Raw genomic sequence first — 15,722 nt, 5'->3', positions numbered from 1 at the left:
TTCTTTCTTTTTTACTATTTCAGTGCTTTATCTGCAGAACATATGGTTCATCAGTCACCAAGTTCCATGGCTTTGTTCTGATGAAGGCCTGAACAACCATAGCCCTGCCAAAGCATGTCTGTTGCAAACATGTGTATTTGAGTATTTGTTATTTCAATATATTGGTATTTATTATTTCAATATTTGAGTATTTGTAAAAACCAAATAGTTATTTGTAAAAACCAAATAGTCAACCAAATTGTACTTGACAGGATTTTCAAATACCTAAGTTAAATGCATAGGAGTGCCACGTCTGCTCCTGCTCTTCCCTCCCCCTGGCGCTTGAGGGCGCCAGGTTACCCTGCATCATGCACTCCTGCAATCCATCACGCACACCTGCCTTCCCTCGTCACGCGCTTCAGCGATATTGGACTTACCTGGACTCACTCATCATCTGTTTATTTCCTCCCCTATATTTGTCAGTTCCCTTTCTCTGTTCCCCACTGCTGCATTGATTGTTTTTTGTGTGTATTATCAGTTTGCTGATGCTGTTCCTGACTCGTTCCATGTCCGTTCTTTATTAAATGTTTTACTCCCCGTACCCCGTCTTAGTTCAGCTGTAGTTGGCATCCTGATATGACATTTGCATTCTGAAAGAGATGATCTAATCATTTACATCACGTGTCAAACTCATTACACGGAAGGCCGAGTATCTGCCTGTTTTCGCTCATCCCTTATACTTGAATGATGAATTAAGGTCACTAATTAGTAAGGAACTCCCCTGACCTGGTTGTCTAGGTCTTAATTTAAAGGATAAATCAGAAACCCACTGACACTCAGCCCTCCATGGAATAAGTTTGACACCCTTGAATTATATTGTCCAATCACCACCTCCAAAATACATTAATACATTATTAATGACAGACCAATAATCGTTTGAGGTAAGGTTGTAGAACCACAAAGCACAGGATCAGCTTTCTTATAAATATACATGCAACCATATGCTTCCAGAACTATTAACACTGATGTTCTGCACTCTACATCTCCAAGGCTATCAGTGAATAACAATTGCTGTTCATTTAAGTTGATGTTTTGGGACATTTTTAGCACTCTTCAAGCTGCCGTGAGGTTCAACGCTACAGGAGAATGGGGAACCGAACCATAGATGTACTCAACGCTGTTTTCATAATGGGCAAAATTGACTTGTCCTCTGAAGGGAAATATTTGACTGTCCTAATAGGCTCTCTCGTCTACTTATTTACACTGTTTGGTAATCTGTCTTTGCTTGCGGTTATAGCTTTCAACAGAAATCTACACGGGCCTATGTATCTGTTCCTTTTTAACTTATCCATCAATGACTTGATCGGTATCAGTGCCATGATTCCAAGGGTCATGTCATATGTATTGTCTGAAGATATGCACATCACTTACCCAGCATGCTTGATTCAGGCTTTCTGTATTCATATGTATGGCGGAGCGACACTTCTCATATTGTCTATCATGTCGTTTGATCGCTACATAGCTATCTGTCATCCACTAAGGTACCACTCCATCATGAATAAGAACACTGTTGTAAGTCTCATCGCCTCTGCTTGGCTGATTGACTTTCTACTGGTTGGGATCCTGTTCGGGCTCACGTTGCGTTTCCCTGTTTGTAAAACAGTTATTGTGAACATCTATTGTGACAATGTGTCCCTGTTAAGACTGACCTGTGCAACAGACACCACAGTGAACAACATCTATGGCTTATTTATCACAGGTGTACTCCATGGGGGAGGGGCTTTTTCTGTGGTGTTCTCCTACTCATTCATTCTATTCACATGCTTTAAAAGTAGTGACTCTGATGCCAAGCTAAAGGCCTTGCATACATGTGCCACACACCTGCTTGTCTTTCTAATCTATGAGTTCTCAGGTATCATTGTTGTCCTTGTGTATCGAATACCGAACACTCCTCTCCTACTTCAGACATTTGCAGGAATGATATTTGTCATATTTCCTCCAGGTCTGAACCCAGTAATATATGGTATCAAAACTAAAAAGATTAGAGTGAAATTACTTCAGCTTTTCTCCATGGCCAAAAGTTCAGTTAGAGTAGTAAAAGTCAATAGTGTAACTTAATAATGTAACGTTAATTCTTCATTGTTCTGTTTGTTATACATTTACATTTCTATTGTCAAGGAAAATAATTGTCAAGAGGAATGTATGTTAAAAAGCATAGGGAAGTCATTGTGTGTTAGGAAGCATAGGGACCAGAGGAGGAGCTATAGGTGGATGGGCTAATTGTAATGGCACAGTGAGGAGGAGACAGGCAAGTGGGACAACACAGGGATTGATCCCTGGTCTCCAATGCAGAGCAGTATATGACTGGCCATAAGAGTTACTGCTAGACCACGGGCTCTGCACGTCAGGTAAGAGATGATCAACGAGGGGCTATGCGTTCTATGGAAAATAATGAACGATGTGGAAGGTGTGTTCCACAACATGCTATTGGAGTGGAGCTAAGCTTCCACGTTGTTCATTATTTTCCAGAGAAAGTATAGCCCTTCATTGATTATTCCTTCCTTGACATGTAGAGCCTGTGGTCTAGCAGTAACTCTCATGGCCAGTCGTATACTGCTCTGCATCGGAGACCAGGGATCAATCCCTGTGTCCACCCTGTCTACTGTTGTCCCACTTGCCTGTCTCCTCCTCTGTTTCTATCTGTAAAGGGTATATATATATATTATTAATTGATTAGTCAATTTATGTGATTGTGTTTCAAGTCACCAGAATTACCACAAAAATGAATATTTAACCTTTAATATGTTTAATTAACAAATACAATTTCCTCCATATACAGTATTTTCATTTTTACTTTGGTTTGTTCGAAAACTGTTGGCTGGAATACCACTTTTCTCATAAAATATCAAATAAATTATGTGAATAATTTTTTCAATTTGTAAACTACACTTTCCACCACTCTTCCTGACACATTCTCAGTTTGCATTTGTATTTGCATCCTTTGTAGTATTGTTTTATGTAATTGATTCAACCTGTATGGCACCGAAATGAATCTCATCTGATGAAGGGAGCTATGCAACATGATCTTCAACCTATCAGCAGAAGCCATGTGGGCTAAACCCGCCCATAGTTTATGAGAGGATGCTGATCAAGTGCCTCGACTGGAGAATTTCCAGACTGAATCAGTGAAGGGAAACAATAGTGGAACAGAGTGATATTCAGTGTGGATTCCAGGCTATATTTGGTGCAGAACAAAATCACTAGAGGGTGCTGTGAACTAATTTGGACAATAAAATGTGGGTTTTTTTGTCAGTTCATCAACATTGTTCTAATCAGCATCCCAGACCTAAATAGAAATGGGTATGTCTCATTCTATACATTTTAAATCTGTCTTGTTTTGTGATATCCACAAACTAAACATGGGTTTGGAAGATGGAGAGAAGAGGAACAATTAGGCCTACATCTAGGTCATCATACAACAAACACAGTGATATCATATCTTTAATGTGAAGAGATGGCCAAATACACCAGACATAATGCATAGGCCTACATATGAGATGTATAACAATTACTTCTACATTTTAGTCATTCAGCAGAGCGACTTACTTGAGCAATAAGGGTTAAGTGCCTTGCTCAAGGGCACAGACAGATTTTTCACCTAGTCAGCTCAGGGATTTGAACCAGTGAACTTTCGGTTACTGGCCCTCTTAACCGCTACCTACCACCCCTAGTTTTTGTGTTAGTATTTGAGAATCCAGGGAATTAGAAAGAAAGAAAGAAAGAAAGAAAAAGAAAGAAAGAAAGAAAGAAAGAAAGAAAGAAAGAAAGAAAGAAAGAAAGAAAGAAAGAAAGAAAGAAAGAAAGAAAGAAAGAAAGAAAGAAAGAAAGAAAGAAAGAAAGAAAGAAAGAAAGAAAGAAAGAAAGACTACTAGAGTGTAAACTGGGCAAAATAACATTCTTTTACCAAATCAGACCAATGTTGAAGATGGATATTGGAAATAATTTCATCAATTTCAGACACATTTTCACAGATCAATAAAAGTCTAATGTCAAGATGAGTCCATGTCTCACGCCATCTGTGGTGTTGATCGATCTTTATACTGTAATCGCGATGAAATAGGAAAGATAGGCACCAAATAATATGAAATGAGGTGGTGCCTATGCATTTTAAAATGTGGAGTCATTCTTCAACTCAGACTGTTATAACCATGATCAAAGATATCACATGATGGCATTCGTCATAGGAATCATCAAATTGCTTTAAATGTCTCTCATAGTTTGATGTCTTAGGGAAGGTCTCAATTGCATATTTCTTTCTTCCTCTCTCCGCTCTCCTCATCTCTTTCTCAAACCCATTGGAGGTGAAGGTCAGAGGGGAGGGACCTCTGGCTTTCTTATCCAATGGGTTTTGAGAAGGAGACGAGGAGAGAGAACAAGAGGAGTATGCAATTGAAAGCTTCCCATAGACAGCATGATTTACATTTTCTTGTGAAACCTTGACAATCCACAAAAAGTACAGGCCTGAAACCTCCTTACTAGTTTATTCAAAATATGATCTACTTACATTGTCTGTTGTTGGTTGCCCCATACCATTTTTTAAGTGTATTTGTAGGGTTATTTAGTTTGTTCCAACTAAATCAGTCTCTGATTAACATTAGCTTCATAGGGCCCAAAATGAATGGCACCCAACAATGGTTGTTATATCATTTCCCATGTCCGTTAGAAATCAAGTGAGTGATTTCTTGACACCCCGGTGTGTTCTAAATGGCTTAATGGTTTTGGAATACAAGTGATACATTTACAGTTATGAAGATGTGAAAAATGGCGCCGGAGGAGATGGCCGCCGTTTTAAAGTCTCCTATCCAATTGTGCTATTATGTGGGTTTTTTCGCGATATTTGTCAATTATTTTGTACATAATGTTTCTGCAACCGTATCTTACGGCAGAAAAGAGCTTCCAGATATCAGGACAGCGATCACTCACCTCGGACTAGACAAAGATTTTTTCAACAACACAGTAGCAAGCAGGACTCACACGATTTCTCCAAACACCCCACAGGGCAGACATCCCAATTATTCGCAAAAGGAAGTGATGCAGAGGAAGAAGAGCGGGATGCCTCATCCGGACCCGAAGAAGGCAACTAGGAAAGCTGCCATTACCGTCAATATTACTTGCCAACTCACAATCATTGGACAATAAACTAAACGAGGTACAATCACGAATATCCTACCAACGGGACATCAAAAACTGTAATATCCTATGTTTCACGGAATCGTGGCTGAATGATGACATGGATGGGGGGGGGGCGGTCTGTGCATATTTGTAAACAACAGCTGGTGCACGGAATCTAAGGAAGTCTCTAGATTTTGCTCGCCTGAAGTAGAGTTTATTGTGATAAATTGCAGGCCACACTGCTTGTGTAACGCTTTTGGTTTGGAGACGTAGCAGAGTCAGGCGCAGGACACAGGTTTGAGTGAAAACAGTCTAGTTTACTCAAAAAACTCAAGCTCCAACAGCAAAACAACAGTGTGAGGAGAAAACACCTCCAACAACCACTGACAACGAACAATCACAGACAAAACAGAAAGGTAAGCCAGAGGGTTAAATAAGGAACATAATAAGGGAATTGAAAGCAGGTGTGTGTAATCAAGACAAAACAAAACGAAAAGGGAAACATGGATCGGTGGTGACTAGAAAGCCGGTGACGTCGACCGCCGAACGCCGCCCGAACAAGGAGAGGGGCCGACTTCGGCGGAAGTCGTGACAACTTGCCTAGAGAGTTCTCAGCTATACTTTTTGTGGCTGTTTATTTACCACCACAGACAGATGCCGGCACTAAGACCGCACTCAGCCAACTGTATAAGGAAATAAGCAAACAAGAAACCACTCACCCAGAGGAGGCGCTCCTAGTGGCCGGAGACTTTAATGCAGGGAAACTTAAATCAGTTCTACCAAATCTCTATCAACTAATCTCTACGAATCTCTATCAACTATTAAATGTGCAACCAGAGAGAAAAAAATTCTAGATCACCTGTACTCCACACACAGATACGCGTACAAAGCTCTCCCTCGCCCTCCATTTGGTAAATCCGACCACAACTCTATCCTCCTGATTCCTGCTTACAAGCAAAAATTAAAGCAGGATGCACCAGTGACTCGGTCTATAAAAAAATGGTCAGATGAAGCAGACGCTAAACTACAGGACTGTTTTGCTATCACAGACTGGAACATGTTCCGGGATTCTTCCGATGACATTGAGGAATACACCACATCAGTCACTGGCTTTATCAATAAGTGTATTAACCTGTTATGGCTAGGGGGCAGTATTTTCACGGCTGGATAAAAAACATACCCGATTTAATCTGGTTACCACTCCTACCCAGTAACTAGAATATGCATATACTTATTACATATGGATAGAAAACACTCCAAAGTTTCTAAAACTGTTTGAATGGTGTCTGTGAGTATAACAGAACTCAATTGGCAGGCAAAAACCTGACAAGGTTTCAGGCAGGAAGTGGCCTGTCTGACAAGGTGTCGTTCTTCTTGTCTCTGTTTATTGAAGAGTGAGGATCTTAGCTGTCCCGTGACACTTCCTACGGCTGCCATAGGGTCTCAGAAGGCGGTAAAAAGCTGAATCGTGGCTTTGCAGGCTCTGGCTGAAAAAAAGTAGCGCGTTTGGGTAGTGGCTGGTTACAGTACTGTGAGACTCAGGCTCGTGCCCGCGTCGACCGAAAGCTTTGTTTACTTTCCTCAGTTTAGCTAAAAGGAGATTCCCGGTCGGAATATTATCGCTTTTTTATGAGAAAAATGGCATAAAAATGGATTTTAAACAGCGGTTGACATGCTTCGAAGTACGGTAATGGAATATTTAGAGTTTTTTTGTCACGAATTGCGCCATGCGCGCGACCCTGATTTACCATTTCAGATAGTGTCTGGGACGCACGAACAAAACGCCGCTATTCGGATATAACGATGGATTATTTTGGACCAAACAAACATTTGTTATTGAAGTAGCAGTCCTGGGAGTGCATTCTGACGAAGACAACAAAAGGTAATGAAACTTTTATAATAGTAAAGCTGATATTGGTGAGTGCTAAACTTGCCGGGTGTCTAAATAGCTAGCCCGTGATGCCTGGGCAAAATGTGCTTTCACCAAAAAGCTATTTTAAAATCGGACATATCGAGTGCATAGAGGAGGTCTGTATCTATAATTCTTAAAATAATTGTTATGCTTTTTGTGAACGTTTATCGTGAGTAATTTAGTAAAATGTTAGCGAATTCCCCGGAAGTTTGCGGGGGGTATGCTAGTTCTGAACGTCACATGCTAATGTAAAAAGCTGGTTTTTGATATAAATATGAACTTGATTGAACAAAACATGCATGTATTGTATAACATAATGTCCTAGGGTTGTCATCTGATGAAGATCATCAAAGGTTAGTGTTGCATTTAGCTGTCTTCTGGGTTTTTGTGACATTATATGCTAGCTTGAAAAATGGGTGTCTGATTATTTCTGGCTTGGTACTCTGCTGACATAATCTAATGTTTTGCTTTCGTTGTAAAGCCTTTTTGAAATCGGACAGTGTGGTTAGATAAAGGAGAGTCTTGTCTTTAAAATGGTGTAGAAATAGTTATATGTTTGAGAAATTGAAGTAATAGCATTTTTAAGGTATTTGAATATCGCGCCACGGGATTAGACTGGCTGTTGTGTAGGTGGGACAATTTGGTGCCACCTACCCTAGAGAGGTTAAGCAGACCTTCATAATCCCTGTGGCCAAGAACACTAAGGTAACCTTCCTAAATGACTTCCGACCAGTAGCACTCACATCTGCAGCCACGAAGTGCTTTGAAAGGCAACATTATCCAGAAACCCTAGACTCACTCCAATTTGCATACCGCCCTAACAGATCCACAGATGATGCAATCTCTATTGCACTCCACACTGCCCTTTCCCAACTGGACAAAAGGAACACCTATGTGAGAATGCTATTCATTGGCTACAGCTCAGTGTTCAACATCATAGTGCCCTCAAACCTCATCAATAAGCTATGGACCCTGGGACTAAATACCTCCCTCTGCAACTGGATCCTGGACTTCCTGACGGGCCGCCCCCAGGTGGAAAGAGTAGGTATCATCACATCTGCCACGCTGATCCTCAACACAGGGGTCCCTCAGGGGTGTGTGCTCAGTCCCCTCCATTACTCACTTTTCACTCATGACTGCACGGCCAGGCACGACTCCAACACCATCATTAAGTTTGCCAATGACTCAATAGTGGTAGGCCTAATCACCGACAATGACGAGACAGCCTATAGGGAGGAGGTCAGAGACCTGGCCGTGTGGTGCCAGAACAACAACCTCTCCCTCAACATGATCAAGACAAAGGAGATGATTGTGGACTACATATGTTAATGTTGGCTATATTTAGCACTTTTCTGGGATGCTTGATTGTTTTCATTGCTTTACTGGGAAGCTTAGCAGCATGTTATTTATGTTAGTGCAGGGTGAACTCAACACAGCCTTATAATGCTGTGAATGGATCCAGGAACCCAGATGATTTGAGTGGATCCCATCCTCCTTCTAAAACAAGCTTTGTTTACAGGTGTATCAAAATGGTAAATTAATGTTGCTACAATAGTCTCGTAGCCAGTTATGAACGCTTATAGCAATAAAGTTACATTGTTTTCAGTAATTTCTGCAACATGCATTGCACATAGGCAGTTTATATTAAGTGCTATTAAAGAATGCTACAGCAGTAACAAAAAATGTATGAATGCAGTCTGATATGACAGACTATACAGCGGTCCCCTCATCTTTGGTGAAATAAGACATATTGTAAGTAAACAGAAGTAAGCTGACAAAAGTGAAGGGGAAAGGCTCCACACAACAAGAACATCCAATTAAAGTTAAATTATTCTTAATTATGATTTTTTTGATGACCAAAACAGTGCATGAATCATGATTCTTATATGACTGGCCGTAAGAGTTACTGCTAGACCACAGGCTCTGCATGTTAAGTAAGGGATAATCAACAAAGGGCTATGCTTTCTCTGGAACATAATGATTGACGTGGAAGCTTAGCTCCACTCCAACAGCATGACGTGGAACACACCTTCCACATCGTTCATTATTTTCCATAGAACGCATAGCCCCTCGTTGATTATCTCTTACCTGACGTGCAGAGCCCGTGGTTTAGCAGTAACTCTTACGGCCAGTCATATACTGCTCTGCATTTGTCACGACTACTGCCGAGGGCGGTTCCTCTCCCTGTTCGGGTGGCCCTCGGCGGTCGTCGTCACCGGCCTACTAGCTGCCATCAATCTCTTTTTTGTTTTTTTGTTAGTTATGTCTTTATGAGTTACACCTTTTTCCCATTAGTAATTTGTTTTATTATTTAAGCCCGCCTCTCCACCTCTTCTGTGTGCGGGCTTGTTACGTGTCGTCACTTTGTATGTTTTGTGGTACATGTATTTTGGACTTCGGGGTTATTGTTTCGCCCTGTTGTGTTTGGACATATTTCCTCGGTTTTCAGTACTTATTAAATTACATATTGTACCAAACATTTTCCTGCTTCCTGCGCATGACTCTACACCCACGAAGCCCAAAGTGTTACAGAAGCCCGCACCATAGAAATGGAGTCAGCAGAAGCAGCCACCACCCCTCTACCATCGATGGAGGAACGGGTCCTCCATAACACCACTGTTCTCCATCGGATTGGGTCAGCCATGGACCAGATGATGGAGAGAATGGATCGATGGGAGAGGAGTGGTCTCCCTTCACCTCCGGTTCACCCGACGAGCTCACCTCCTCCACTCCCTTCCCCGTCTGGATCTGGGGCACTACGTCTTACGCCTTCGAGGGAGTATGATGGAGCAGCGGCAAGGTGCCAGGGATTCCTATTACAACTTGAATTATACCTGGCGACCGTGAGGCCGACTCCCTCGGGGGAGGAGAGCGTGAGCCTCCTCATCTCCTGCTTGACGGCCCGAGCATTTTTGTGGGCCAACGCTGTGTGGAATGGACCCGATTCCGCACGAAACAACTACCCTGAGTTCACCCGCCGTTTCAGGGCCGTCTTCGATCATCCCCCGGAAGGAAGAGCGGCGGGTGAACGACTGTTTCACCTTAGGCAGGAGATGAGGAGCGCGCAAGATTTTGCCCTAGAATTCCGGACTTTGGCGGCTGGAGCTGGGTGGAACGACAGGGCCCTAATAGATCACTACCGGTGTAACCTCAGGGAGGACGTCCGCAGGGAGCTAGCGTGTCGGGACACTACACTCTCCCTAGATGAACTGATCGACATGTCTATACGACTGGACAATCTGCTGGCTACCCGCGGGCATTCAGAGAGGGTCCTGTCAGTTCCAGCTCCTAGCCTGCCTGCACCCATTCCTATGGAGCTCGGAGGAACTGCATCAAGGGGAACCGGAGGATGGCGCCCCTCCTGCACCAATTGTGGTCGACGAGGACACACGGCCGACCGGTGCTGGGGGGGTCCCTCTGGGAGTTGAGAGGGCAGGCAGAACACTCATCGTTCATCCCAGGTGAGTCAGCACCACATTCACCCAGAATCCTCTGTTGGTCACGTTTTTGTCTTAATTTTTTTCCTTGATTTTGCTCCCTTTTCCCAGCATAAGGCGCTAGTCGATTCAGGCGTAGCTGGTAACTTTATGGATAGCGGACTAGCCCTTAAGTTGGGAATTCCGCTGGTACCGTTAGATTCCCCTTTCCCCGTGCACTCCTTAGATAGCCGACCATTAGGGTCAGGGCTGATCAGGGAGACCACAGTGCCACTGGACATGGTAACGCAGGGGAATCATAAGGAACGAATTAGTTTCTTTATTATCAACTCACCTGCGTTTCCAGTGGTGCTGGGGGTGCCGTGGTTAGCTAGTCACAATCCTAAGATTTTGTGGAAACAGGGGATTCTCCAGGGATGGTCAGAGGAGTGTTCAGATAGATGTCTAGGTGTTTCCATCGGTGCCACGTCGGTGGAGAGTTCAGACCAGGTTTCCACTGTGCGCATTCCCCCTGAGTATGCCGAATTGGCTCTCGCCTTCTGTAAAAAGAAGGCGACTAAATTACGACCTCATCGACCGGGGGATTGTGCGATAGACCTCCAGGATAACGCTGCGCTTCCTAAGAGTCACGTGTACCCATTGTTCCAGGAGGAGACGTTGGCTATGGAGACATATGTCACGGAAGCTCTGGGGCAAGGGTACATTTAGCCCTCCATTTCACCTGTCTCCTCGAGTTTCTTTTTTGTGAAAAAAAGGGGGGAGGTTTGCGTCTGTGCATTGATTACAGAGGTCTCAATTCTACCACAGTGGGGTTCAGTTACCCGCTACCTCTCATTGCTACCGCAGTGGAATCATTTAACGGAGCGCGTTTTTTCATGAAACTGGATCTCAGGAGCGCTTATAATCTGGTGCGTATTCGGAAGGGAGACGAGTGGAAAACCGCATTTAGTACCACATCGGGCCACTATGAGTACCTCGTCATGCTGTATGGGTTGAAGAATGCTCCAGCCGTCTTTCAATCTTTTGTGGATGAGATTCTTAGGGACCTGCACGGGCAGGGAGTGATTGTGTATATCGATGATATCCTTATTTACTCCTCCACACGCGCCGAGCATGTGTCTCTAGTGCGCAAAGTGCTTGGTAGACTGCTGAAGCATGATCTATACGTCAAGGTTGAGAAATGTGAGTTCTTCAAAAAAGCAGTAGTATGGGAGGTGGACGCGGACATTGAGTGGGCGTTGTAAATGGAGCCTGCACCTTCAAATTGTCCTACCGGTTTTAAATACGTTCCGCTTGGTGTTCGTGATCGATTGATTCGATGGGCTCATACACTACCTTCGTCGGGTCATCCTGTGGTGGAGAGGACAGTGCAAGGCCTTAGGGGGAAGTACTGGTGGCCCACCTTGGCTAAGGACGTGAGGTTTTATGTCTCTTCCTGTTCGGTATGCGCCCAGAGCAAGGCTCCTAGGCACCTTCCTAGAGGGAAGTTACAACCCCTCCCCGTTCCACAACGGCCGTGGTCTCACTGTCGGTGGACTTTCTTACCGATCTTCCCCCGTCTCAGGGGAATACCACGGTTCTGGTAGTTGTGGATCGGTTTTCTAAGTCCTGCCGTCTCCACCCGTTGCCCGGTCTCCCTACGGCCCTACAGACTGCGGAGGCTCTATTCACCCATGTCTTCCGGCATTACGGGGTGCCGGAGGACATAGTCTCTGATCGGGGTCCCCAGTTCACGTCCCATGTATGGAGGGCGTTTATGGAGCGTCTGTGGGTCTCAGTTAGCTTGACCTCCGGTTATCACCCCGAGAGCAATGGGCAGGTGGAGAAAGTGAACCAGGAGGTGGGTAGGTTTCTGCGGTCGTACTGCCAGGACTGGCCAGGTGAGTGGTCGAGGTATTTACCCTGGGCTGAGGTGGCGCAAAATTCACTCCGCCACTCATCCACTAACATGTCGCCTTTCCAGTGTGTGTTAGGCTACCAGCCGGTCCTGGCACCACGGCATCAGAGTCAGACCGAGGCTCCTGAGGTGGAGGATTAGGTACAGCGCTCCAAGGACACCTGGAGAGCTGTGGAGGAATCCCTTAAACAAGCAGGAGAAAGGCAAAAGAGGAGCGCTGACCGCCTCCGCAGTGAGGCTCCCATATTCGCACCGGGAGACAGGGTCTGGCTCTCGACCCGAAACCTGCCCCTCCGCTTGCCCTGCCGGAAGCTGGGTCCGCAGCGTGTAGGGCCCTTCAAAGTCCTGAGGAGATTTGAAGAGGTGTGTTATAGATTAAAACTCCCTTCTTATTATCGTATTAACCCCTCGTTTCATGTGTCTCTCCTCAGGCCGGTGGTAGCTGGTCCCCTACAAGACGGTGAGATGCCGGAGGTCCCTCCGCCCCCTCTGGACATCGAGGGGGGCCCAGCGTACACAGTACGCTCCATTCTGGACTCAAGATGCCAGGTGGGGGGCCTGCAGTACCTCGTGGACTGGGAGGGGTACGGTCCGGAGGAGAGGTGCTGGGTCCTAGTGGGGGACATACTGGATCCATCATTGTTAGTTGATTTCCATCGCCCTGTGCCTCGTCCTCCGGGTCGAACTCGAGGCCGGTGTCGGCGCGCGGCTCCGTCGGGAGGGGGGGGTACTGTCACGACTACTGCCGAGGGCGGTTCCTCTCCCTGTTTGGGTGGCGCTCGGCGGTCGTCGTCACCGGCCTACTAGCTGCCATCGATCCCTTTTTAGTTTTTCTGTTAGTTATTTCTTTATGAGTTACACCTGTTTCCCATTAGTAATTTGTTTTATTATTTAAGCCCGCCTCTCCACCTGTTCTGTGTGTGGGCTTGTTACGTGTCGTCACTTTGTATGTTTTGTGGTACATGTATTTTGGACTTCGGGGTTATTGTTTCACCCTGTTGTGTTTGGACATATTTCCTCGGTTTTCAGTACTTATTAAATTACATATTGTACCAAACATTTTCATGCTTCCTGTGCCTGACTCTACACCCACGAAGCCCAAAGTGTTACAGCATTGGAGACCAGGGATCAATCCCTGTGTTGTCCCACTTGCCTGTCTCCTCCTCTGTTGTTTCCACCTGTTTAAGTAAAGGCTAAATTTACATACATATATATACACTGCTCAAAAAAATAAAGGGAACACTTAAACAACACAATGTAACTCCAAGTCAATCACACTTCTGTGAAATCAAACTGTCCACTTAGGAAGCAACACTGATTGACAATAAATTTCACAAATTTCACAACAGGTGGAAATTATAGGCAATTAGCAAGACACCCCCAATAAAGGAGTGGTTCTTCAGGTGGTGACCACAGACCACTTCTCAGTTCCTATGCTTCCTGGCTGATGTTTTGGTCACTTTTGAATGCTGGCGGTGATTTCACTCTAGTGGTAGCATGAGACGGAGTCTACAACCCACACAAGTGGCTCAGGTAGTGCAGCTCATCCAGGATTGCACATCAATGCGAGCTGTGGCAAGAAGGTTTGCTGTGTCTGTCAGCGTAGAGTCCAGAGCATGGAGGCGCTACCAGGAGACAGGCCAGTACATCAGGAAACGTGGAGGAGGCCGTAGGAGGGCAACAACCCAGCAGCAGGACCGCTACCTCCGCCTTTGTGCAAGGAGGAGCAGGAGGAGCACTGCCAGAGCCCTGCAAAATGACCTCCAGCAGGCCACAAATGTGCATGTGTCTGCTCAAACGGTCAGAAACAGACTCCATGAGGGTGGTATGAGGGCCCGATGTCCACAGGTGGGGGTTGTGCTTACAGCCCAACACCGTGCAGGGCGTTTGGCATTTGCCAGAGAACACCAAGATTGGCAAATTCGCCACTGGCGCCCTGTGCTCTTCACAGATGAAAGCAGGTTCACACTGAGCACATGTGACAGACGTGACAGAGTCTGGAGACGCCGTGGAGAACGTTCTGCTGCCTGCAACATCCTCCAGCATGACCGGTTTGGCGGTGGGTCAGTCATGGTGTGGGGTGGCATTTCTTTGGGGGGGCCGCACAGCCCTCCATGTGCTCGCCAGGGGTAGCCTGACTGCCATTAGGTACCGAGATGAGATCCTCAGACTCCTTGTGAGACCATATGCTGGTGTGGTTGGCCCTGGGTTCCTCCTAATGCAAGACAATGCTAGACCTCATGTGGCTGGAGTGTGTCAGCAGTTCCTGCAAGAGGAAGGCATTGATGCTATGGACTGGCCTACCCGTTCCCCAGACCTGAATCCAATTGAGCACATCTGGGACCTCATGTCTCGCTCCATCTAACAACGCCACGTTGCACCACAGACTGTCTAGGAGTTGGCGGATGCTTTAGTCCAGGTCTGGGAGGAGATCCCTCAGGAGACCATCCGCCACCTCATCAGGAGCATGCCCAGGCATTGTAGGGAGGTCATACAGGCCACACACACTACTGAGCCTCATTTTGACTTGTTTTATTAAGGACATTACATCAAAGTTGGATCAGCCTGTAGTGTGGTTTTCCACTTTAATTTTGAGTGTGACTCCAAATCCAGACCTCCATGGGTTGATACAAATACAAAGACTGGCTATCCATGATGCGGCCCACTTTTTGGAAGCAAACCACTCGATTTCGTCTCTGCTTTATATTGGCATCGAACATGTCACCCTCCCTAGGAGAGGGGGTGACCTTGATCATTTATTGTTAAAACGAAAGGCTGCCTTGATCTTTAACTTAAAGACCCTTGCACCCTTCGGTCTCAACATAGACTTTGATCTTAAGCCATTCTTGTGATTATTGTGACTTTGTCATTGTAATTGTTTGTTAGCTTGTGTAGTCTAAAATGAATCTACGATCGTATGCTATTCATTTGTTCTTATGTATGCTGTTCTTTGTATGCCATTTTTATATTTTTATATTTGAGAATTAACCAACAGCCTTCCCTGTAGCTCATTTGGTAGAGCATGGTGTTTGCAACACCATGGTTCTGGGTTCGATTCCCATGGGGGGCCAGCACAGAAAAAAAATGTATGAAATGTATGCATTCACTACTGTAAGTTGCTCTGGATAAGAGCCTCTGTTAAATGACTAAAATGTAAATGCTGATAAATTGGATTTCCATTGAGTATTTTTGTTGTCAGCACATTCAACTATGTAAAGAAAAAAGTATTTAATAAGATTATTTCATTCATTCAGATCTAGGATGTGTTATTTATGTGTTCCCTTTATTTTTTTGAGCAGTGTATATATATACCATTTTTATTCAT

The 15,722-nt window shown here is 44.9% G+C and overlaps 1 protein-coding gene across 1 annotated transcript; it reads left to right on the top strand.

Annotated features, from left to right (window-relative positions):
• The first annotated feature begins 1,113 nt into the window (after positions 1–1,113).
• On the top strand, positions 1,114–15,025 carry LOC106581387 (olfactory receptor 4D1-like). The gene is made up of 4 exons (XM_014163422.3): positions 1,114–1,992; positions 10,612–10,694; positions 12,829–12,946; positions 15,011–15,025. Exons 1-4 carry the CDS (start codon positions 1,126–1,128, stop codon positions 15,023–15,025), a joined length of 1,083 nt encoding a protein of 360 aa, XP_014018897.3. The 5' UTR covers positions 1,114–1,125.
• The last annotated feature ends 697 nt before the right edge of the window (positions 15,026–15,722 follow it).

The sequence above is a fragment of the Salmo salar genome, chromosome 20 (assembly GCF_965601325.2).
Source record: "Salmo salar chromosome 20, fSalSal1, whole genome shotgun sequence".
Classification (NCBI taxonomy): Eukaryota; Metazoa; Chordata; class Actinopteri; order Salmoniformes; family Salmonidae; genus Salmo; species Salmo salar.
This window is presented reverse-complemented; position numbering and strand designations above follow the sequence as displayed.